The 22971-nt window shown below is 33.0% G+C and overlaps 1 protein-coding gene across 1 annotated transcript in view; it reads left to right on the forward strand.

Moving 5' to 3' along the window:
• The window catches only part of LOC144367617 (uncharacterized), a 59372-nt gene that overhangs the window by 23990 nt on the left and 12411 nt on the right, over positions 1-22971 (forward strand). Inside the window, 1 exon segment of the mRNA XM_078024695.1 lies at positions 19920-20046. Coding sequence (XP_077880821.1) covers positions 19920-20046 — 127 coding nt within the window.

The following is a 22971-nucleotide window of genomic DNA, read 5'->3' on the forward strand; positions in this document are numbered from 1 at the left end:
ATGTTTCCATTTATGCATATATATAAATCTCTCCACTATTTTTTTAATAGTTTGCCTTAGAGTGACTTGAAACATAATATATGTATTAAATATATCTATGGATTGAGAGAGAGTCAGAAGCTCCTATTCTTGTATATTCCCAACATCACTCTCAATTAAAATATGCCTTTTAATTTTGTTGCTGGATTTAACCCCAGGGCCTTGTAGATTGTAGACACAAACTACACTAGTGAATTCTGCCTCCAAGACAGTCTTCCTTTACATTTGACCATGTCATTCATTCACATGTAATATTGTTCTTGAGATGTTTAGACTTATGTTGGCCTTTCAGTTTTTGTTAAAAATACATAAATTTTATATACATATACATTAACTATTGGATTTTGCTTTTAATTATGTTTTCTTCCATTTTATTATTGCAAAATATTTTTCCCATTTAATTCAGAGTTTGGGAGTGAAACATATATAAAACATTTAATATAAATTTTAGAAATTTTGCTCTGATCTCTTCTTCCATTAAAAGTAAAATATGCTAACACTTTAATGGGTTTATATTTTAGATTTAGGGGGAATTTTACATCTTGCTAATGATTATTTTTATCATGTACACAAATGGTGTGCATGGTCAAATTTTTCATGATCTTTTTTGTATTTATTTGCATATTTTGTGATTTACTCTACATATTTTTGAATATATGTATGTAAAACATTATATATATGTGAAATCTACATAAAACTAGTTGATGATTCACAATATAATTTTAACTGGATACATTATTATAAAAAATGGGTTTTGAACTTTTTTGTAACCCACCTATTTTCTCCTTATATCTTACTCAATGTTTATTGTCTTTTCTTCATGTTCTATTTTTCAATTGTTTTGACCAATGATTCCATTTCCTTATATGTTATCATGGTTCAGATATGAAGTAATTTTTATAATCATATTCTTCTGCTAGGTAATGATCATGTATTTTCAATATCCAGTTTTTTCAAAGAAATTAAAATTTTACTTTCTTTTTATTTCATGAAGATTTATTTGCTCCATGTGTTTATTGACACTTTTTAATTTTGTCTCACAATGTGCTTTGATTTTGCCATTTCTAATATCTAAAGCTATTGAGCTATTCTATGATTATCAAACCCTTATGTTTCTCCTTATAAACTGGCTGTTGAACTCACTTCCATTTTTTTTTATTAAAACTAAAATTGAGTTCAGAGATATTTCCTCACTGAACCATATGCTTAGTTCTTTTTTAATGTTTTCCTTTAAGATAGGTTCCCACTTAATTTTTAGGAAATTTCTACATTACTAAGATTGGCTTGAAACTCACAATTCTACTTCCTCATTGATCCAAGCAGCTGGGAGCATAGGCATGTGCCACCATGCATAGCTCTTACCTTCTCTTCGTTGACATCTGTGTTTTTGGTAGTTCGTTGACATCTGTGTTTTTGGTTGATAAGGCTAGCTTTAAACTTGGAATCATCCCGTCTTAGCCTCCTTCCATCCTTTTTTATATTTGAAGAATTTTTTTCATAGGTGAGGAGGCAATTAGTTTTTTCCAATTTCTAGCTTCAGTTTGTACCCTTTAAATATATCATATCATAAATATGTCTTATTTTAATACTTCCCATTTTTTAAAGGTAGTATTTAAGTTTGGAAGCAAATAATGACATTTCTGTCTTTTCATCCTTATTTTATTATTATTATTTTATTATTTTGAATGATTGAGGAAAGGTGTGCCATACTACTCAGCCACATTCATACTTTTTTTATTCTAAAATTTTGTGTAATCATATCACTAAGTTGCATAAGCTGATGTTGGCCTTGCAATTATTCTACTTTTTCTTTCCAAGTATATAACATTTTAGAGTCATGCACCACTATATACAGTGTTTAAATATCTTTCTTATTAAAAAAAACTTTGACTTATCTTATATTTTTATTTATATTAAAGTATTTCTTTACAGTGAATCATTTATTAATTCATACCAGAAAAGAATAAAATGGCATTATTTGTTAGGAAGATAGCCCATTGTTTCAGCAGTTTTATTTTTTTGAAAGGATGTCCTTTTATTCTTTTATACTGCATTAAAGTGTTTTTTCTTTTCTTTTATTGTCTAAATGACCAGATTCTTTTAAAGGATTCTGCCTTTAGTTGTATAGGGCTAATTATTCATCTCATTATGAGGTCTATACTAAATGCTATAATGTTTAATCCTATAGTCATATGTGCCAAAATGTTTTTATTAATGATGGCTTTCATGTGCACTAATGTCTAAATTATAACCTATGCATGTAGTGGTATATAGCACCTAAGATAGTGTCAGTATGCTGTATCATTTTTAAAATATCAGAATCACCATACAATGCATATTCCATGATGTATCTGCATCATTAACTTAGAAATCATTATATGTACCATACAAGTTACAAATAATATAAAATTTGTAAATAATATAAAATTTTTACTTATAAATCTTCTCAGAGCTCTTTTAATTTAATTTGACTTCTAAATGCAACATCTGACATTACTGGTAATTTTATGCTATTTCACTGTTAATGGTTACAAACTTTGTTCCTTGGGTTAGTATTTTTTCTTTTTTTTTTTTTTTTTGAGAAAATTGCCTTTGTCAAAATATTGAGATTGATATTTAGCTATGTAATTCTTACTTTTATTTTAAATGTTATTATTTAATAGTTTGATTTATTTTTAATCTCAACTCATACACATTTTTCAGGTTAAATGACATAATATATCACATATTTCTTTTTTCTGTGGTTCTGGGGATTGAACCCAGGGCCTTTTGTATGTGAGTCAAGCACTTTACCAATAAAGCTATATCCCCAGTCCTATTTAAGGTGTATTTAAGCTGTATACTTTTATGTTTTGACATATAAACACATCCAAAAAAACAAGATCAATTATCAATTAATTTATGCATTACCCCAAAGTATTTTCTAGTGCCCTTTTGTTTTTTTAGTTGTAGATGAACACACAGTATCTTTATTTATTTTTATGTGGTGCTGAGGTTCAAAACCAGTGCCTCATATATGCAAGGCTTGTGCTTTACCACTGAGCTACAGACCTAGTTCACTGAGCTACAGCCCCAGCACTCTAGTACCCTTTTATAGTCTTTCTCTTATACTGTTTCCCACCACACTTCATGAAATGAATCTGATCTTATTTAACAAGGCCAATACTGGATCAGCATTGAAATTATACAGATCAATGAATTATAACAATTGGAATATACTACATAATCATTATTTCTATCAAAAAATAGAACATTATTGATGCTAAGAAAATATCTTCATTTCCTTTTACTTTCAGTATATCCTTCAATCTTCCTTGTGGAAAATTCAATTCTTTTTTTCCAACTATTTTTTAAGTATTATTCTTTTGAAAAACAAAACAAAATAAAAACAGAACTAGGATCATTTATTTATTTAATTATACAATTTATTTAATTATACAAAAACAATGCATCTCAGAATGTCAGGGTTGGGGCATTAGGAGTTTAGTTATGAGAAATTATCTGAGCATAAAAATTTGTGGAATTGGTCAAAGGAAAAATTGTGGTTAGGGGTTACTGGAGAAAATCTGAGGAAGCTCAGATAAACCAGGTCAGGAAGTAGAGACATAGTACATATAAGGTGGATGAACAGTACTTGGAGAGAAAGAAATTACAAGTCTAGAGAAAAAAAATTTTGTGGCATTCTACTAGAGCTCTAAAAGGAGAGAATCATGTGTGTGGCATACTTGTTTAATTACACCATTAACTTCTGGTTTTTAGGAATTTCCAAAAATGAGAACAAGGGCATAAGTATTATGCTGTCACAGTATTTCCTGTCTTCTCCCACTTAGGATCCAAAATTTCTCATCTCTGCACCTTATACATCCTCAGCAGTTTCTTCTTTCTCCTCAGATCTATTCTCCTACCCCTAACCACTTTTTCTTATGTCCTTTTCAGTTTACCTTTTCTTACACTTTTTCTTCATTCAGATCTTTGAATCTCAATTATACCACTTTATGCTTTTCTCTGGAATTATTGTGGAACTGGGCATAGGCCCATTGGAATCTTGGTTTTGCAGGGCCCTGACTTTGGGGGCCTAGATGATAAAAGGAGGTGTCAGATGCAGTCTAGTTTGGTGAAAGCAGCAGTTGCAGCTACCTATTGGAACATTATAAGAATAATTTGGTGTCAAAGAGTAGAATGTATGCGTAAGTTGGTAGTACGAAACTAATATCCAAAGTGTCTCTAAGATTTTACATGGCCAATGGAAGGGTTTTACAATTCTAATCCATTAGATGTTGGTAATTTTTAGTCTTTTTTAGATGTTTTGCCATTCTATTTTATGTTTTTCTTCCTGGTGGGTATGCCATAGTAAATTGGCTTTAATATTAAGTTGCCTTAGTGGTAGGAATTTAAACTCTTACAAAAGTTGAATATTTTATTTTTTGTTAAGTGCATTTAGAGATATTTTGACTGTGATTTAATCTTTTGGTATGTCTTTTTTTTTTTTCACAAATATAACTGTTAGTCCAGGATGAAAGAAAAGACCATTGACTCCAATTAAAATCAAATTAAAGCAAGCTTATTATATCGACTGGCCAGGCTGCCTCTCCCACCCCAAACCATGGGAACAAGACAGCAGCCACATCTTTCCTGCAGCCCAGCTTTATAGCCAAGAAAGTTACACAAACGGGGGTTACAGATAACAAAACTCTGATGACCATAACACAAATGGTAGTTTATATTTTTGCTGGCCCCAATATCAGAATTTATGAAGGTCATTAGAGCCTCAGAGAAGGTCATTATCTGGCCAGGGAAGGCGAAAATTTGTGAGGCATCACTAAAGTTTCAGAGATGGCTGCTATCTGGTCAGAGAGCCAGGCATGGGTGAGTTCAAGGCACAGGCATGCATTCCAAGCAGGTTCAGAATTTGCAGTAATTTATAGTAAAGCCGAAATTATCTTTTCCTGGCTTTGTGGTGAGATGGCTCTCAAATTTAAGAAAAGATCAGGTTGGGTCTATCAATAACATCTCATTCATTCTGTTATATTCACTTTCCACAAAATATGTACTCTGCAAATATTTTCTTCCATTTCATGTTGTAGCTGGAATCTCTGGGTGTACATTTTTCTAAATTTTTAAAAAATGGCCTTCAGGTATATAAATCCATAGAAATTTACAGGGAAATATCTTAAAAATTGAATGGCTGAGAAAACCTATTCATGTAGATTCTCTCTTGCTGGTACTCAAAAAAGCACCAGGCACATTAATTATTAGGGAATGATCAAGAACAGGCACAAAGAGTGAATATAGTATTAGTAGTATTAGTTGAGAGAATCCAAAGTTCCACAGGATTGGAAGAGTTTTTAAGGTTCTTGGAAAAAATATTTAAGACCTGCTCTATGGACATAGCTCTGTCTTCTGCTCTGCACCTGGATACAATATATGATGCCACTCTATCCATCTCACTCACTTTTGTGGGTCTTTGACATGTCTTGCTTCATTCTGCTAGCCAAGTGTCACATCTTTTTTTTTCATCCACTGTGTATGACATTTCCTTTTCTGTAATATCTCAAATACTCTGTTGAAGTATAAACATTATCTCATTTGGGTATCTGCCATCTATAGTGCATCATATTCTGTGGTGTTTGAATGCAGCACCATGTTCTATATATTAAAAAATAGTTTTTCTCTGTTTATGCTTTTGAAGGCTGCATCACCACAAGGAGAGAAGAGATATATTTATAACCACAGAAAAAATTATCATAAGCCACTAGAAGATAGAATGATTCTCTTTTAGAGCTTCTAGAAGAAGTGTGGCTATGCTAACAAGTTGATATGAATACTGTATTATGATAATAAAAAACCACCCATATCTATAAAAGAATGATTTTCTATTATTTTTAGTTGTCATATTTGTGATTATTTTCAATAGTAATAATAGAAATCCAGGATTTCTTTGCAAGCTGAATTGACTATTTGACCAAACTGAATGCTACTAAAGTAGTAGTTATTAAATATAAGTAGCATTTTTCCCAGTTGTGGACATAAGGATAAATTATAATTGCAAGATGCCTGCCTTCTTGTCAGAAACAGCAATAGCTTTGAAAGACAAATTCTTCAAATTCTTCAGTATTTTTATATTTTCCTACCCGCTGTTTTGTGAGAATGTGACCTATGTGGTGTGATCTGGGGAAAAATTCTCTCAATCTTTTATATAATTTCTCACTACTTTTTCTAAAAAAATGTAGGATTGATTCTAACAAATTTTCTCATCAGACATGTTTTTTTTTTTTTTTTAAGATTAGCATATCTCTCCCTGCACTCTCTTATACTTGATTGAAAACAAGACATTTTCTGGTTCATGTTTCTTTTATCTTGTGATGAGTGAATATGTTTGTCTCTGTTTTGTCATCTTGTCTTTTTGTTTCTGATTTGTAGGTACAAGTGTTTGTGAGATTACCACTAATGTTTTTTTATTATTATTTATTCTAATTCATTATATATGACAGCAGAATGCATTTCAATTCATAGTACATACACAGAGCACAATTTTTTATGTTTCTGTTAGTACACAGAGTAGAGTCACAGCCTTCATGTCTTCCTACATGTACTTAGGGTAATGATGTCCATCTCATTTATACATCTTTTCTAACCACTCATTTCCCTCCCTCCCCTTTGCTATATCTAAATCTCCTCCAAACCCTAACCCACCAGTGTTGTTAATGTTGTTGAAATAAGGGCTATTGTAGCTTACATGTGTCTTTTACTGTCTTAATTTTGTTCTTTCCCCAATTGAGAAGTAAGTTTTTAAAGAGCATATTTTTAGTGCAACCAAACATAAATTGTGTAAAAGTAGAAAAAAAGAGATAAAATGGAAAAGCCAACAAAGCATATGTGCTTGGAAGGGTGATTAATATGAATAATGTGGTGAGATTCTGCTTGAATGTTCTCTTTGATGTTTTGTTATATGTGTAGATAAAAATTTGAGAGGCAAGATTTAATTTCAGTATGTCCACATAGAACCATTTTGTATCTTTAACTTGTCTGTTTTGCCATCCAGGGTATTATATTACTAGGTCTCTACACAAATTATTGTGTAGTGTTCAGTGACATTAAAACCACAATTAAATTTTCTTTCCTGAAACTTTAAAAAGCTAAGATCAAGCTATCTGTAGAAAATAAAACAGTCAGTAAAATTAATAATATATTCCACTCTTTAAATGTTTTCTGAGCCAATAAATAATGACATTGAAAATTTATAATTAGGAGTATGTGTCACATAGAAAAGAAAATATGCCAAAACAATGTATCTTCGAATATTGCAGCAAATGTTATTAATAATATTTTATAATTTTTTAGTATTATCTGTTAATTTCTGTACATGATATATCATTGTCACAATTATAACTCACTGCCTAAATTTTATCACATATTTGCTTTTTTTTTTTCCATTTTGGTACCCTTTATGGAACCCAGGGACACTTAAGCACTGAGCCATATCTCAAGCTTCCAAACCCTATTCATACTTTATTAGAGAAAGGTTTTTCTGAATTGCTGAGAACTTTGCTAAGTTGCCGTGTCAGTGCTTGTTCTTGGGATACTCTTGTCTCATCCTCCCAAGTCACTGGAATTATAGGTGTGTGCCACCATGGTTGACATTTATGAGCAATTTTATGATGATACTTTTTTATCTTAGTTTTTTAAATGATCTATAATTACTTTGAACCAAAAATTATACAGTGTATTTTGAGATGTATAATACATAGATAAACATTTATAGTAGTTGCCAAAAAAGATATGGTAAACTAAACAGTCTGTGGTAAGGTATTATATTTTGTATTTAGTAAACTCATATAATATTGACTCTAATTAAATTTAAATTTAAGATAGAAATTATAATCTTCATAGCAACCAGTATAAGTGGAATATTGTGTCATTGCAATACTAGGGAAGAATAAACTGAGGGATCTAGGTTTTTTTTTTTTTTAAGAATATTAATAGCCCCAGTAGTGCTAATGGTCCAAAATAAGAAACAACTCAAATGTTCTTGAATGTTGAAATGAACAATTTGTATTGCACACATAAAATATGACATTAATCATCACTACAAAGAAACAGATTACAGAGGCACACACCCTGATTGGCTCTCACAGATACTCTATAGTTCAGCAGCTATATTTAAAATTATAAAACATGATGTCAGGCAAAATAAAATTATGGTTAAATATCCATTGCAGTAACATGCTCTGTGAATAAAAAAGTTGCATGTAAAAGGAAATAGTTTTGTTGGGATGCTTTATATATTTTGTGCTTAAAAGCAGTGAAGGTTTTTATCATTCTATTTGTCAAAACTGTATAATTAATATATGTTACATTCAAGATGTGTACATATGACTTCACCAAAAATAAATATATGAGGAGAAAGGATGTTCTAGGTTGGGAAATGGGTAAAAGCATAGAAAAAATTAAAATGGCATGTAATATAAGCAGGTACTGAATCTGAATAACTGGAATAATATTTACTTTATGTATATATATTCTACATTTAGGTAATGAAATATTCCTATGCTGGTTCATAAGATCTTGTTTGCTTTTGGAGATGACAGATGGAGAAAGTGATTTAGTATGCTCTGAGCCAGGCTAATTAAAATTGTTTTGACTTTTGAGTAATCTCTGATCCTTTACATAAATGCTTTGTGTTTTTATATATGCATCATGCTTCAATGGAAATTTTAAAATTTATTTTTCTAAAATGATTATGTATCTCACAATCTGAGCAAAAATTTGTGAGTTGATAAAAATCCCAAATTTGTATATGATAGATTTTAATATTTTAATATTCTCAGGCATTTATTCGTGTTATAACATGAAAATTTAGTTTATGCAAAGGATGATAATGATTCAATTTAGGTGCTCTGGTTTGAATACCTATCTCATAATGATCCATGTACTAAAGGCTTGGACTTCAAGGAGTTGGATTTAGTGGAATCTAAATAAAGCATAGTGGGAATTGTTTAGTTCATTATAGAGTATGTTCTTGAGTATGTAGGCCCCTGGTGCTTTTTTTTTTTTTTTTTTTTTTTTTAGTTTTCTGTTGCTATATGCTCCTGCTTGCTCATTTCAAGCATTAAGCTGCAATATTAATCACTTCTCAACAACAATTTCCAGAACTTTTATTCAAAATATGATTTTTATGTTTGTTAAGTGATTATAACAGGCCTTTTCATTGTTAAATAAACCTGAATGAAAATTGAGTGACCCCGAATGGGTAAAGTCATGAGCATATATCTTATTTATAACTCATTCATCAAACATTGTTTATTTAAAAGAGTAGCTTTTTGTTTTTTTTTTGGTTTCACATAATTAAAAAAAAATCTTAACAAAACAAAACAAACAAACAAACAAAAAATGACTCTGTTGCCTGATTTCCTCTTTATGGATATGGATTACAATGTTTTATTGTAATTTGTATTTTGGAAATTAAAGAGCCTTACAGGTGACTGTGCACTTTATCTAAAACTGGAAACCATTGGTTCACAGTTGAAAATGAATTACCTCTGGTGGTTTCCATATGTGCTATGTATTTGTCCACTTTATACTTTAAGGTGAGAGTTTATAGAAAACAGGCTTGACATTTTAAAAAAAATATAAAAGAAATGAAAAGAATGATTTTTCTTACATACTTAGGTATTTAGACAAACTGTTGGTGAAAAAAAATATCTTCTGAGTAAATTTATCAGGGTCTCTTGTTTCATATTAAGAAATTGTTTCAAGAAAAGAAGGTCTAGGTTTCATCTAGATTATAAATTATAAGTAGACTACAAATACCAAAACACACATATACACACACATGCACACACAAAATTGAAGAAGTTACAGATATACTGCTATTTATTTACATTTTACTATTATGATGAGAAAAAAATAATCATTTAGCCTTTATTTCATAAACATAGCCTGTGTCTACTTTCCCAAATTATTCCCTTGTTTAAAAAAAAACACTCAAGTGTTTCTCTTGAAAATATTTTAATAGTAAATGCACTGAAGGGATATATGTAGCTAGAAAGAATTGTGCTTCTATTGCAGAGGTGTCATTATTCAGTTCCTTGAATAACTAGAAAAGGTGCATGATTATTTTGGCCTAGCAAAAAATTTGAAATTTTTAAGAAGGCAGTCGTGATTCTGAGTTAAAACTTGACTAGCCTTTTTGTATGTGTGGTTTAGTAACATTTTATTAACTTAGAAGAGTCCTATAAATTTCATCTGAAAAAAAAAACAAAGAAAAAGGGTATGAATTGCCAAAATGTCTCCACTCCTTTATTCTTCTCTGTATCTAGGACATTGACAATGTTTATTTATAACTAATCTTATTGACAGGCAGAATATTTTTGCCAAGATAAGAATCAAAAATAGCTTATATATTACAGCCTGTAGAATACATCAAATATGAAAATGTACTGATATTGTTCTTTGGCCTAAAATGTCATGAATTCTTTCCATTTTTGTCTTTGTAAACCCAACCATCTTAAAGAGAAGAAGCTCACATTAGACTTATGAAGGAGAAGAGACCATGTGAATGAGAATAAAAATGCCACAGTGGACTGTAATCTCTATTCCAGTAGGAGGGATACCATGTCAAATAGCAGAACATATTCTTGAAGTATCCCTGCTGAAATCACTGGGTTTAGCTGGGCTAAACCCAGTCTACATTGGGATTACTCATAAACTGATCATTTTAATTATGAATTAGTCACTTTCAGTTTAGTATGTCATACTTGATAGCTCATAAACAAATATATCAAATTTAAACAGCATGCCAGAATTTAAGACTTTCTGATTTCAAGTTAACTGAATAGATGTAAGCATGCAAGAAGAACTGATTTTATTTCCTTTGATGTAATGTTGAAAGTTTTATTAAATCATTTTGTGTTATACAGAAACTCATGTACAATTAAAAAATTTATTATTATTTAAATCACAGCATATACTAGGACAAAAGATGAACCAGAAAACCATAGCCAGATCAGTAGGGTGAAAACTCAATGGCAAAATAAAAAGTTTGTATCTTTTCTTTCACAACTAAATTTTGATGTCAATGTATGTAGAAATGTGAAGACATGTAAATCTTTCCCCCTTGGTTGTAACATCATTTGTTAAATCTCTAGTATCTGAAAGGTCTAGTGACCTTGCCAGGTAGTAGTTGTGACGTATGTCCTGACTTTTTTAATTCTCATCTCATAGCATCCTTCTTTGTCTAATAGAAATCATTTCTTTTTTATTGTTTCAAAGGAGGAGTATTGGCAAAAAAAGACATATTTTCTCACTTCTGATAAAAATGTAGTTTTCTTATTTATTAAATTTCCTGCAGTAAGAGAAAACAGAGCCCTGAGTTATACACTTGCAATTTGCCAGCAATTTGCCACATGTAGCTAATGAGTTCTTTGAATGTGGCTGATATTCATTGAGAAGTATTATAAGTGGAAAACAGTGTGAGATTTGAAAATTTAATGAAAATTATTTGAGACTTTATAAATTATAAGAATTATAGTAATTTACTTACAAATTATTACATTTTTTGCAGTTATTTTACTTATGACCTCTAAAAGTAGTTCCACATATAATTCTCATTTTGTTTTCAATGAACTTTGGTTCTGTAGAAGATTGTCTGCTTTTTCTAAAATCTACCTACATCTTCAAAATTCCTAAATACAAACTCAGTGTATTGGTGCTTACCTGTAATTCTAGTGGCACATGAGACTAAAGAATGTACATCACCAGCTAGGACAAAATTCAATGACTTAGTGAGACCATGAAAAAAATAAAATTTAAAAACAACTGGGGATATAGCTCAGTAATGCATATATGGGGTCTATGCCTGTAACCATAAAAAAAATTAAAAATGAAACCAGGGATGGAAGATTATTCAACTTAAAGATGTAAAATAAATCTCACTGTATCATTTGCAATTGTGATTCTGTCACTGATCTTATTGTCATTGATAATTGATATAACATTATAATCAACATTAAATACATATAACCCTCTTATATGTCCAGGTCTTCTTGCACAATGAAAGGTATCTCTGAAAATGAATATAATCAAGATCCTGCCAATCTTGGGACCTGTAGCCTGAGTTAAATTTTTTCACCTGACACTCGAGAACAGAGGGGTCTTGGCTTGGTAGTTTTTTCTATTCAGGTAAAAATTATTCATTCAGGAGTGATTGAGGGGATAATTATTCAATCAGAAAAACATCGAATAAATAGAGGATGTGCTTCAAAATTTGGGAGACATTTATCTCTGTCTCAGGCAAATCTCTGAATTCATGTTCAGGTTTTGTGATGCCTTGGGGCCTCTGTCACATGCTCTTTTACTCTGACCATCAGGGACTAAACTAGTTGTAGAATTGGTAAGACTACAGGACTGGGCATTACAAAAACAGATAATAGGAGCTGGGTGACAGTAGTTAGAACTAATTGTGGAAATCTGGGCTTTCCTTAGGTCATCTTTGTTAATTGTTAACCCTAGTTCAAATTTGATAGAACTCAATATCATATCAACACTGGTACACATAGTGGGGTTTACTGTTACTACATTTTTGTCCTGTGTAAAATTGATGTCCTCAGCCTGGCCCCAAACTAACTGTGTTTACTATCCCAAACCCCTTCAGTGGATGTTAAAGAAAGAAAGGGTCATGCATGAGAATTCTCACTGATATAAATAATTGATATTTGGGAACTGATGTGGCCCATGGGGTTTACAGTTTCTTTTTCCTTCCCAGGTATTTTTTATTTTGTTGGTGCAATTTCCAAATGTATGGTAAGCATGATTTTTCTAAATGTCATTTTTTTTCAGCTAATTCACTATATCATGAAACATGTTTCCCTGTGGTACATTTCAAATAACACAGGATTTTAATTAATCTTTTTCTCTGAGTTATGGATGAAATTTGTTTTAAAAAAGTGTGTGTGCACACTTTTACTTTAGATAAAAAATATAACATGAAACTCTCTAAAAACTATTTGTACATAATTATACATGTGAAGATGAACATCAATAATTCTAGAATTTTTGTAGGCTGAGGTAGGAGGCTCAAAAGTTTGAGGATACAAAATAAAAGAGGAAGGAGAATGTTACTCTGTGGTTAAGCATTCCTGAGATCAATCCTTTGTACTAAAATAAACAATCTTTTAACCTCTCATCTCTTTCTTTCATCAGCATAAGCAGTAAGTTAAGGGCCTCCTTAAGAAACTTTAGATTGTGATATCTTTTTAATATCTACCATGTCTATGACTGGTCTTTGGTGTAAGAATTGCATGAAGTTTACTCAAGGAGTCCATATCTGCCATGTTTTTAGATTTACCTAGAGACTACCAACCTGTGTATAATAATCTCTTCCTATACAGCATTTTGAGGTTGGGGAATAAAGCACCTTGTTGGACTGGGTGGATACTGTAGAGATTACAGGAATATTCTGAATAGGTTTTATCTAAATAGATTATATATTGGAATGTTAATATTATTGTTCCCAAATGTTAGATTCAGGTCCCAGAAACACATTGCTTGTCAGCCATATTGATTCTGGAACTTAATAGAAAGGCAAAGACGATCTGTATCTTATTTCCTCTTACTCATCTAAGGAATATAGATGATAATGTGTCAGAATTTGAAAGGAGAATGAATTATACCAAATAATAGGAAAAAAAACATCCTATTGTATTTTGTGCAGAAGTTTTGAAGGGAAAACTTACTTAATGCCGATTGTAAGGAATAGTGCAATGTCTCAAGTTTGGGTATTTAAGCAAATAGGATGGTAAATGAAGAATGACTGATTTTAATCTAACATTCTCATTAGCTATGAAATACAATGTATCACTAATATTTGAAAGTTAAAAAAATGTTTCCAAACAGGAAAGATACAGGCAAATTTTAGAGTAAAATTATATTCACACTATCGTCAATTTTTTAGACTGTAAAAGAATACCACTGATGATTAAGTCAGTTCTTAATTCTATCCATGGTTATAATTTTCATTGTTGTGGAACTGTTTCTAGACTATCAGATTGGACAAATTCAGATATGTGTAATAAGTGGCACTTTTTTTTCTAAATATATATATTGCAATACTGGAAAATCAACAAATATAAGATATGGATGCATCTCAAATATTAGAATGTGGATGGCTGGGTTTTAGATGGAAGAACAAATACAGAAGTAAAAGGAGGGTAGAAAATTTATATCTTTTTTTTTCTTAAAGAGAGAGAAAGAGAGAGAGAGAGAGAGAGAGAGAGAGAGAGAGAGAGAGAGAGAGAGAATTTTGATATTTATTTTTTAGTTTTCGGCAGACACAACATCTTTGTTGGTATGTGGTACTGAGGATCGAACCTGGGCTGCACACATGCCAGGTGAGCACGATACTGCTTGAGCCACATCCCCAGCCCAAAAATTTATATCTTGATGGGCATATTAGAACTTGCCAGTAATTACAACTACTTCGAGGTTGATGTGGAAAGATTACAAATTGAAGCTTAGTGGAGCAACTTAGTGATACCCTGTCTCAAATGAAAAATAAATTAAAAGGACTATAAATGTACCTCACTTGTAGAGTGCCCCAGTATCAAAAAAATAAATCAAAATGCCAAATTAAAAAATTATTATCCTTAATGCAGTCAATACTTAAGAGTTTTTTAGAAAAATAGTGTGTATGTTTTTTTAGGCGAACATGAGATGGCTCAATGTTCTAAGGGTTGTACATAAAGGAGACCTTTAAGTTACATTATGTCACAATATTTTGTTCTGACCACTGAATGTAAAAGTGTTCAACTAGCTCTATGTTTTGCTGCATTTCTAGGATTACTGTTTGATTTTTTTTTAAGTCTTTATCTCCTGGTAGAGTTGATTTTTTTTGCCATGATTTTGTCATTTTTTAGTGACGAGTAATACTCCATTGTGTATAAATGCCACATTTTTTTTAATCCATTCATCTATTAAAGAGCATCTGGGTTTGTTCCACAGTCTAGCTATTGTGAATTGTGCTGCTATGAACATTGATGTAGCTGTATTCCTATAATACAGAACAAGATAGAAATGCCCTCTCTCACCACTTCTATTCAATATAGTTCTCAAAATACTGGCCAGAGCAATTAGACAAAAGAAATTAAAGGCATAAAGATAGGAAAAGAAGAACTTAAATTATCACTATTTGTGGATGACATGATCCTATACCTAGAAGTCCCAAAAGGTTCTACAAAGAATTTACTAGAGCTAATAAATGAATTCAGCAAAGTGGCAGGATATAAAATCAACATGCATTAATCAAAGGCATTCCTGTAAATCAGCAACAAATTTTCTGAAATGGAAATGAGGACAACCACCCCATTCATAATATCCTCAAAAAATAAATAAAATACTTGGGAATCAACCTAACAAAAAAGGTGAAAAATTTATACAATGAAAACTACAGAATCCTAAAGAGAGAAATAGAAGAGGATCTCAGAAGATGGAAAAATATACCCTGTTCATGGCTAGGCAGAGCTAACATGATCAAAATGGCGATATTCCCAAAAGTTCTTTATAGGCTTAATGCAATGTAGAAATAGATAAAGCAATCATGCAATTTATATGGAAAAATAAAAGTCCCAGAATAGCAAAAGCAATTCTAAGCAGGAAGAGTGAATCAGGTGGTATAGTGTTACCAGACTTCAAACTATACTACAGAGATTACTAAGAAAAACAGCATGGTACTGGTACCAAAACAGACAGGTGGACCAATGGTACAGAATAGAGGACACAGAGACTAATCCACAAAACTGCAACTATCTTAGTTTTGACAAAGGGGCTAAAAGCATGTAATGGAGGAAGAATAGCATCTTCAACAAATGGTGCTGGGAAAACTGGAAATCCATATGCAACAAAATGAATCTGAAACCCTTTCTCTCACCATGCACAAGTTAACTCAAAATGGATCAAGGAGCTTGATATCAAAACGGAGACTCTGCATCTGATAGAAGAAAAAGTTGGCTCCAATCTACATACTGTGGGGTCGGGCTCCAAATTCCTTAATAGGACACCCATAGCACAAGAGTTAAAAAGAAGAATCAACAAATGGGACTCACTCAAACTAAAAAGTTTTTTCTCAGCAAGAGAAACAATAAAAGAGGTAAATAGAGTTCCTATCCTGAGAACAAATTTTTACTCCTCACACTTCAGATAGAGCCCTAATATCTAGAGTATACAAAGAACTCAAAAAATTAAACAATAAGAAAACAAATAACCCAATCAATAAATGGGCCAATGACCTGAATAGACACTTCTCAGAGGAGGACATACAAACAATCAACAAGTACATGAAAAAATGCTCACCACCTCTAGAAGTCAGAGAAATGCAAATCAAAACCACCCTAAGATACCATCCCACTCCAGTAAGTTTGGCAGCCATTATGAAGTCAAACAACAAGTGCTAGCAAGGATGTGGGGAAAAGGGTACACTTGTACATTGCTCATGGGACTGCATATTGGTGTTGTCAATTTGGAAAGCAGTATGGAGATTCCTGGGAAATCTGGGAATGGAACCACCATTTGACCCAGCTATTCCCCTTCTTGGAATATTCCCTAATGACTTTAAAAGAGCATACTATAGGGATACTACTACATCAATGTTCATAGCAGCACAATTCACAATAGCTAGTCTGTAGAACCAACCTAGATGCCCTTCAATAGATGAATGGATAAAAAAAGTGGCATTTATACACAAGGGAGTATTCCTCCACTCTAAAAAATGACCAAATTATGGCATTTGCAGAGAAATGGATGGCAGTAGAGCAGATTGTGCTAAATGAAGCTAGCCAATCCCTAAAAATCAAATGCCAAATGTCTGCTTTGATATAAGGAGAGAAACTAAGAACAGAGTAGGGAGGAAGAGCATGAGAAGAAGATTAACATTAAATGAGAGGTGGGAGGGAAAGGGAGAGAAAAGGGAAATTGCATGGAAATGAAAGGAGACCCTCATTGTAATACAAAATTACATATAAGAGGAAGTGAAGGGAAAGAGAAAAAAACAAAGGAGAGAAATGAATTACAGTAGATGGGGTAGAGAGAGAAGATGGGAGGGGAGGGGAGGGGAGGAGAGGGGGGGATAGTATAGGATAGGAAAGGCAGCAGAATGCAACAGACACTGGTATGGCAGTATGTAAAAACGTAGATGTATAACAGATGTGATTCTGCAATCTGTATATGGGGTAAAAATGGGAATTCATAACCCACTTTAATCAAATGTATGAAATATGATATGTCAAGAGCTATGTAATGTTTTGAACAACTAATAAAAAAATAAAATAAATTCATTAAGGTATGAAAAACCGTGTTCAACTAATTTTCTATGAGAAAATAGGAATATGCAGAATGAGTATCTGAATTACCATATTTAAAATAGTGAAGACCTTCTAAATTATAATGGGAATTAGGCTCTTCACTGTTGTAGCAGAACACCAAAACTGAAGGTAATATCTTCAACCAGGTGTTTCCTAAAATGGTCTATGTAGTGCCCCATCTTCCTCTGACTTTTTTCATTTTCTATTCATGTATTCTATTGTCATCTTTCTGATTTATTGATTTTATAAGAACCTTGTATACATAATTGTGCTCTTTTGTTCAATGATTAGTTCTATCAGATTGTGTAACTTCAAAGTGTAGTTGTAGAGACCCCCAATTTATTGAAATTATATAGTAATAAACCTAAACTTTTGGCATCTGTTAAGGGTCATCAGAATTAAATTGTTGGATAACTAGTTTTTGGAACATTGATTGCTGTGCAAATTTGCATATTTTGTATCAAAAGTGGGTGCAGAGTAAGGTGTGGTGGTACACACCTATAATTAATCCCAGAAATGTGAAAGAATGAGGAAGAAAGATGGCCAATTTGAGTGCAGTCTCAGTAATTTCGATATAAACTAAGCAACTTGGTGAGTCACTGTCTCAAATTTCAATAAAAAAAGATCAAACCTTCTGGAAATGCAACTCAGTGTTATAGTGCCTCTGGTTTAAATCCATAATTTTTTTTTTAAAAAAAAGCTCTTTAGAGGGATCCTGCCACATCGATTTTCATAGAAGCACAATTCACAATAGCTAGACTGTGGAACCAACCCAGATGCCCTTCAATAGATGAATGGATAAAAAAAATGTGGCATTTATACACCATGGAACATTACGCAGCACTTAAAAATGACAAAATCATAGAATTTGCAGGGAAATGGATGGCACTAGAGCAGTTTATGCTTAGTGAAGCTAGCCAATCCCTAAAAAACAAATACCGAATGTCTTCTTTGATATAATGAGAACAACTATGAACAGAGCAAGGAGGAAGAGCAGGAAGATTAACTTTAAACAGAGACAAGAGATGGGATGGAAAGGGAGAGAAAAGGGAAATTGCATGGAAATTAAGGGAGACCCTCATTGCTATACAAAATTACATATAAGAGATTGTGAGGGGAATGGGAAAATAAACAAGAAGAGAAATGAATTACAGTAGATGGGGTAGAGAGAGAACATGTGAGGGAAGGGGAGGGGGGATAGTAGGGGATAGGAAAGGTAGCAGAATACAACAATTACTAATAGGACATTATGTAAAATTGTGGATGTATATCTGACGTGATTCTGCAATCTGCATTTGAAGTAAAATTGGGAGTTCATATCCCACTTCAATCTAAAGTATGAAATATGCTATGTCAAGAGCTTTGTAATGTTGTGAACAACCAATAAAAAAAATTATTATATGAAAAAAAAAAACTTTTTAGGAAAAAAGACATCAGAGATCAGAACCTTAAACTAACTCTAGGTCTGTGTTTACTCTTTGGTGAAAATTGAAACCCTGGAAGAGGGACTATTTTCACATCCTCAGGGAGGTGATTAAAGTGCAAGAATCTTTCAGAATATTTTGCTCACCTTCTTAGTATTCTCTCACTCATGAGTTGTGGGGTTATACTTGCACAATGAGAGTGGTTCACCAAATCTTCGAATATTTAACCTAATGTGTCAATTTTCTTATGAACTGTGGGATTTATACTATATTCACTTGATTTGCTTTTTTATTGCTTCTTTTGTTATAACTCTGTGTCATGTAATTTAAACATGCCCAAATACCTAAGTGTTTTATAATAGATTGATATTTAAAACTTTAATTTTATTACTTTTAAAATGAGTTGTGTTATTGTAGTCTGAAAAAGTATATATATATATATATATATATATATATATATATATATATATATAAATAAAGTATAAATATATATATAAATTAAGTACTTGTTTTAAGGCTTGCTTAAGTAATAAGAATATAGACAGTTCTGAACACTGCCATTTAAGTAATATGTTGCCTGTTAGAATTTTTTGTGTGTCTAATTGATCTCATGTATATTCTACACATAGAGGTTACCCCTGTCCTATGAGTCTTGTTATTACTTATAAGTTTACTATGCATATCTCAAGTATCATTTTTTAGTTTTTATGTACTTTTTTGAATAGACAGTTACTTATTGCAACTGTTATTTATACATTAGAATTAAGTTGGAATTTTTTTCTTTACCCTCTTTTGCTTCAGAATTTTGCTTCACAGGTTCTGCTCTCTGGGTTTCATTATAACACATTTATTCACCAATTCCACTGCTGATAACTAATTATTGGGTCTGGGAATATAACTCAGTTGTTATAGTGCGTGCCTTACATGCATATAGTCTTGACTTCAATCCCCAGCAATGCATAAAAAGTATCGTACTGAATGATTGATGTCACTCTTCTATGTGAAACCCTGCTCTTATAAATCTCATTAGAACTTCTGTATATTAAAAAACTGTGTCAATGATAATATAGTTGATATGAACTATATTTACTCATTTATATTTTAGGAACCATTGACATTCAAGGATGTGATCATTGATTTTTCTGAAGAGGAGTGGAAATGCTTGGACCCAGATCAGCAGACTTTATATGGTGATGTGATGTTAGAGGTCTATAGAAACCTGGTCTTTGTGGGTAAGCATAAACTTCCTTCAGAATTTCTAATCCACTGTCATTATTTATTTATTTAATTTGTAGAATGTCTTTGGGCAGCTTGTATTCTGCATGAATAATTTTAGATTCTTGATTTTATGATGAAGATTGAGAATTTGTTGATGTAGAAAAGAAAATGTTTAAGATTTTCTATGTGGGCTCTCTCATCCAATGTGGAGGTCTACAGAACAGGGTAGAGGACAGTGTGGCTCTGGAGTCACTAATCAATACCTCTGGAGACCAAGCAGAAAGCAAGTCTGATTTGATTGCACAGTTATCATGTATATACATATTCAGGCAGTAGCTAAGCAGATTAGAGGCAGACACCAATGCAATGTCTGCTAACTGTTCTTGCAGCTACCAATTGAGGAGTGGTCCATGGAGCCACGGAGCCATGGAACAGTGCAGGGACTGCAACAAAGTCATTTGGAATGGAAAAGACTACTGCCATGGCAGTAAACAAATTGTTTACAGTCTGAGCATTCTCAATACTCTGAGTGAGTAAAGCAGCGGCAGCAGTTGTGGTGGTAATGGAGGCTACCAGGGCAATAATCCCAGCAATGATGAGGCTAATTGCATGCTTTGCCCAGTGTGGGTCTCATTCAAAAGATTCTTCATCTCCAGGTCCCATGGACTCGTCCATTCTCTGGACAGATTCACTGAAAGCCAGATTACTTGGGGCACTCTGAGGATAAATATATATTTAGCTTTCATAACAGGGATTAGGCAATTTGTGAAACAGCAGGATGTATTGGCTGCACAAAGAATCTCTGTAAGAGTGATATTTATGCCATAAGTATTATTGATTATTAGCATGGCAAAGAGTGGCATTACAGAAGCTTGTGCATTGTGGGTATGGGTATAATTTGGCACAAAGGCAAATCAATGGTCAGGGTCTGAACTCAATATAGACTGATTCATCCAACTGACTGCTGCCCATTAGATTGGTCTAGCAGCTAGTAATATTGGTGTGATATCCATCATATCATAGTGATTTTCTGCATACAAATTGTAATGACTGGTCCCATGTAGCAGTTGCTGCAGTAGCCCATCTGGTTTGGGGGCACATCAGTTACATTCCAGAGAGTTGCACATGCCCAGGTGTTAAGGTTTAGTATGCTTATTGAAGCCCCCTAAGCCCAAGGTTGTGTAAGAACAGTGGCTGAGACAAAGGTCAGCTGAGGCATGCCCAAGCTAGGAGGAGAATATGTTCTCTTCCCCTTACCTCAAGTCACAAGTTCTGCATACTTGGGCCAACAGGGAGAGGCTCTTGGCATGCTTAGCATGGGAACAGTTCATACAAAAGAAACACATGCAGCCTCAGATGATTAGATAAAGTGTATAAAGGAACTCTTGGCTTTACTGAGCAAATAAATAGGAACAATCTGAATATAGCTTTGTGTACTTATAAAAGTGTATTACCTGGGCAGTGTGGGCAAAGTGTTATTGAAGAATTGTTTGCCTTATGTTAAGAAGTGTATAAAAGGAACTATGAAATAAACATCAGCATGCAGTTGCATTTGCTGCCTTTGCTCTGCATCCCCTGTGTTCTGAGTTCTTCACGACCCTTACCCAGGGACCTGAACGCACTAGACATTCACACCCAGGCACATAGATGTTTTTCTAACTGAGATAAATTCCTCTTATCAAGGAGATAAGATATGGCAGTGACACATTGATTCCATGGGATGCTAAGATTATCTGAAGGGGGCTTTCCAAACAGTATTTTTGGCCATGTTGGCAGTAAGATTTTCTTACATTTGCCATGGGGGAGGCCATAGGTATAGATAGCATTAACTATAACTATAAGCTCAGTGAGAGATAGCCCAACATATGACTTATCATACTTATGAACAATAGTTTCAGTGGTAAGAGCAAAACAGAGGGGACTGCCTGGAGTATAGGTTTCATTATCTACTACTTAGAAACAAATGGGCAAAGTAGGTATAGAAATGCTGGTATTCCATGGTATGGCTATCTCCTTAATGGATAACTAAGCATCAATAATGTTGGAATTCTTAGGGAAGAGCTTGAGTAAAGCCCCTTAACAATTAGCCACTGCTAAAGGTGGTAGCCTAGTGACCAAACCACAATTTACCTCATGAGAGGCTTCACTGTTACTAGTGAGCTTTAGCATACTAGGACCATTGTCATAGGCAAAGGGATGGAGTAACCATCAGGCAAAAAAGGCAATCTGGTGGCTTGTTCAACAAGACATTCTTATCACCCCAGTTTACTTTACTTGAGGACCATTTGTGTTACTGAGTCTTTTATTTTTTAGTTTTTTTTTTCCTCCAGAGTTAGTTCCTTAATTTTCTTTGTCAGTGGCTATGGGAGTCCAAGGCTTGACTTTCTGGCAGGCACACAGGTGGGGTGAGGCTCCTGTTAACATATGTAAACCCTTGACCCATGGTTAGATGGGACCCAGGACCATCCCTTGAATTTGTTGTTGGATCATTTCATGAGAACTTAGGTAGATGGGAGGGCCTCAAGTGGGGAAGGGGGCAATGCTTATGGGCTGCTATTTCTATAGAAAAATTTGAAGTTGAAAGAAAATTTGAAGCAAATAAGATTCTTTTCAAGGCATCACTAGGTGACTTGGTACAATTTCACCCCTTTGTTATGTAGCATTCTCTTTGATTCCTTGTTTGTTCTTTCTATGATGTCTTGAGTCTAAGTATTTTAGGGGATGCCAGTTAAGTGCTGTATATGCCAATCATTGCAAACTGCTTGAATGTCTTGCTAGTATAGGTTGGCCCATTGTCTGTTTTAATAGACATGGGGATATTTGTGATTCCAAATCATTTAAGTAGATGGGAAATGACCTGTTTGTGGTTTCTCCTGTTGAGGCTGTGTCCACTCCACAGCCTGAATAGACATCAATAATTACATTAATATTTGGTAACT

The sequence above is a fragment of the Ictidomys tridecemlineatus genome, chromosome 10 (assembly GCF_052094955.1).
Source record: "Ictidomys tridecemlineatus isolate mIctTri1 chromosome 10, mIctTri1.hap1, whole genome shotgun sequence".
Lineage (NCBI taxonomy): Eukaryota > Metazoa > Chordata > Mammalia > Rodentia > Sciuridae > Ictidomys > Ictidomys tridecemlineatus.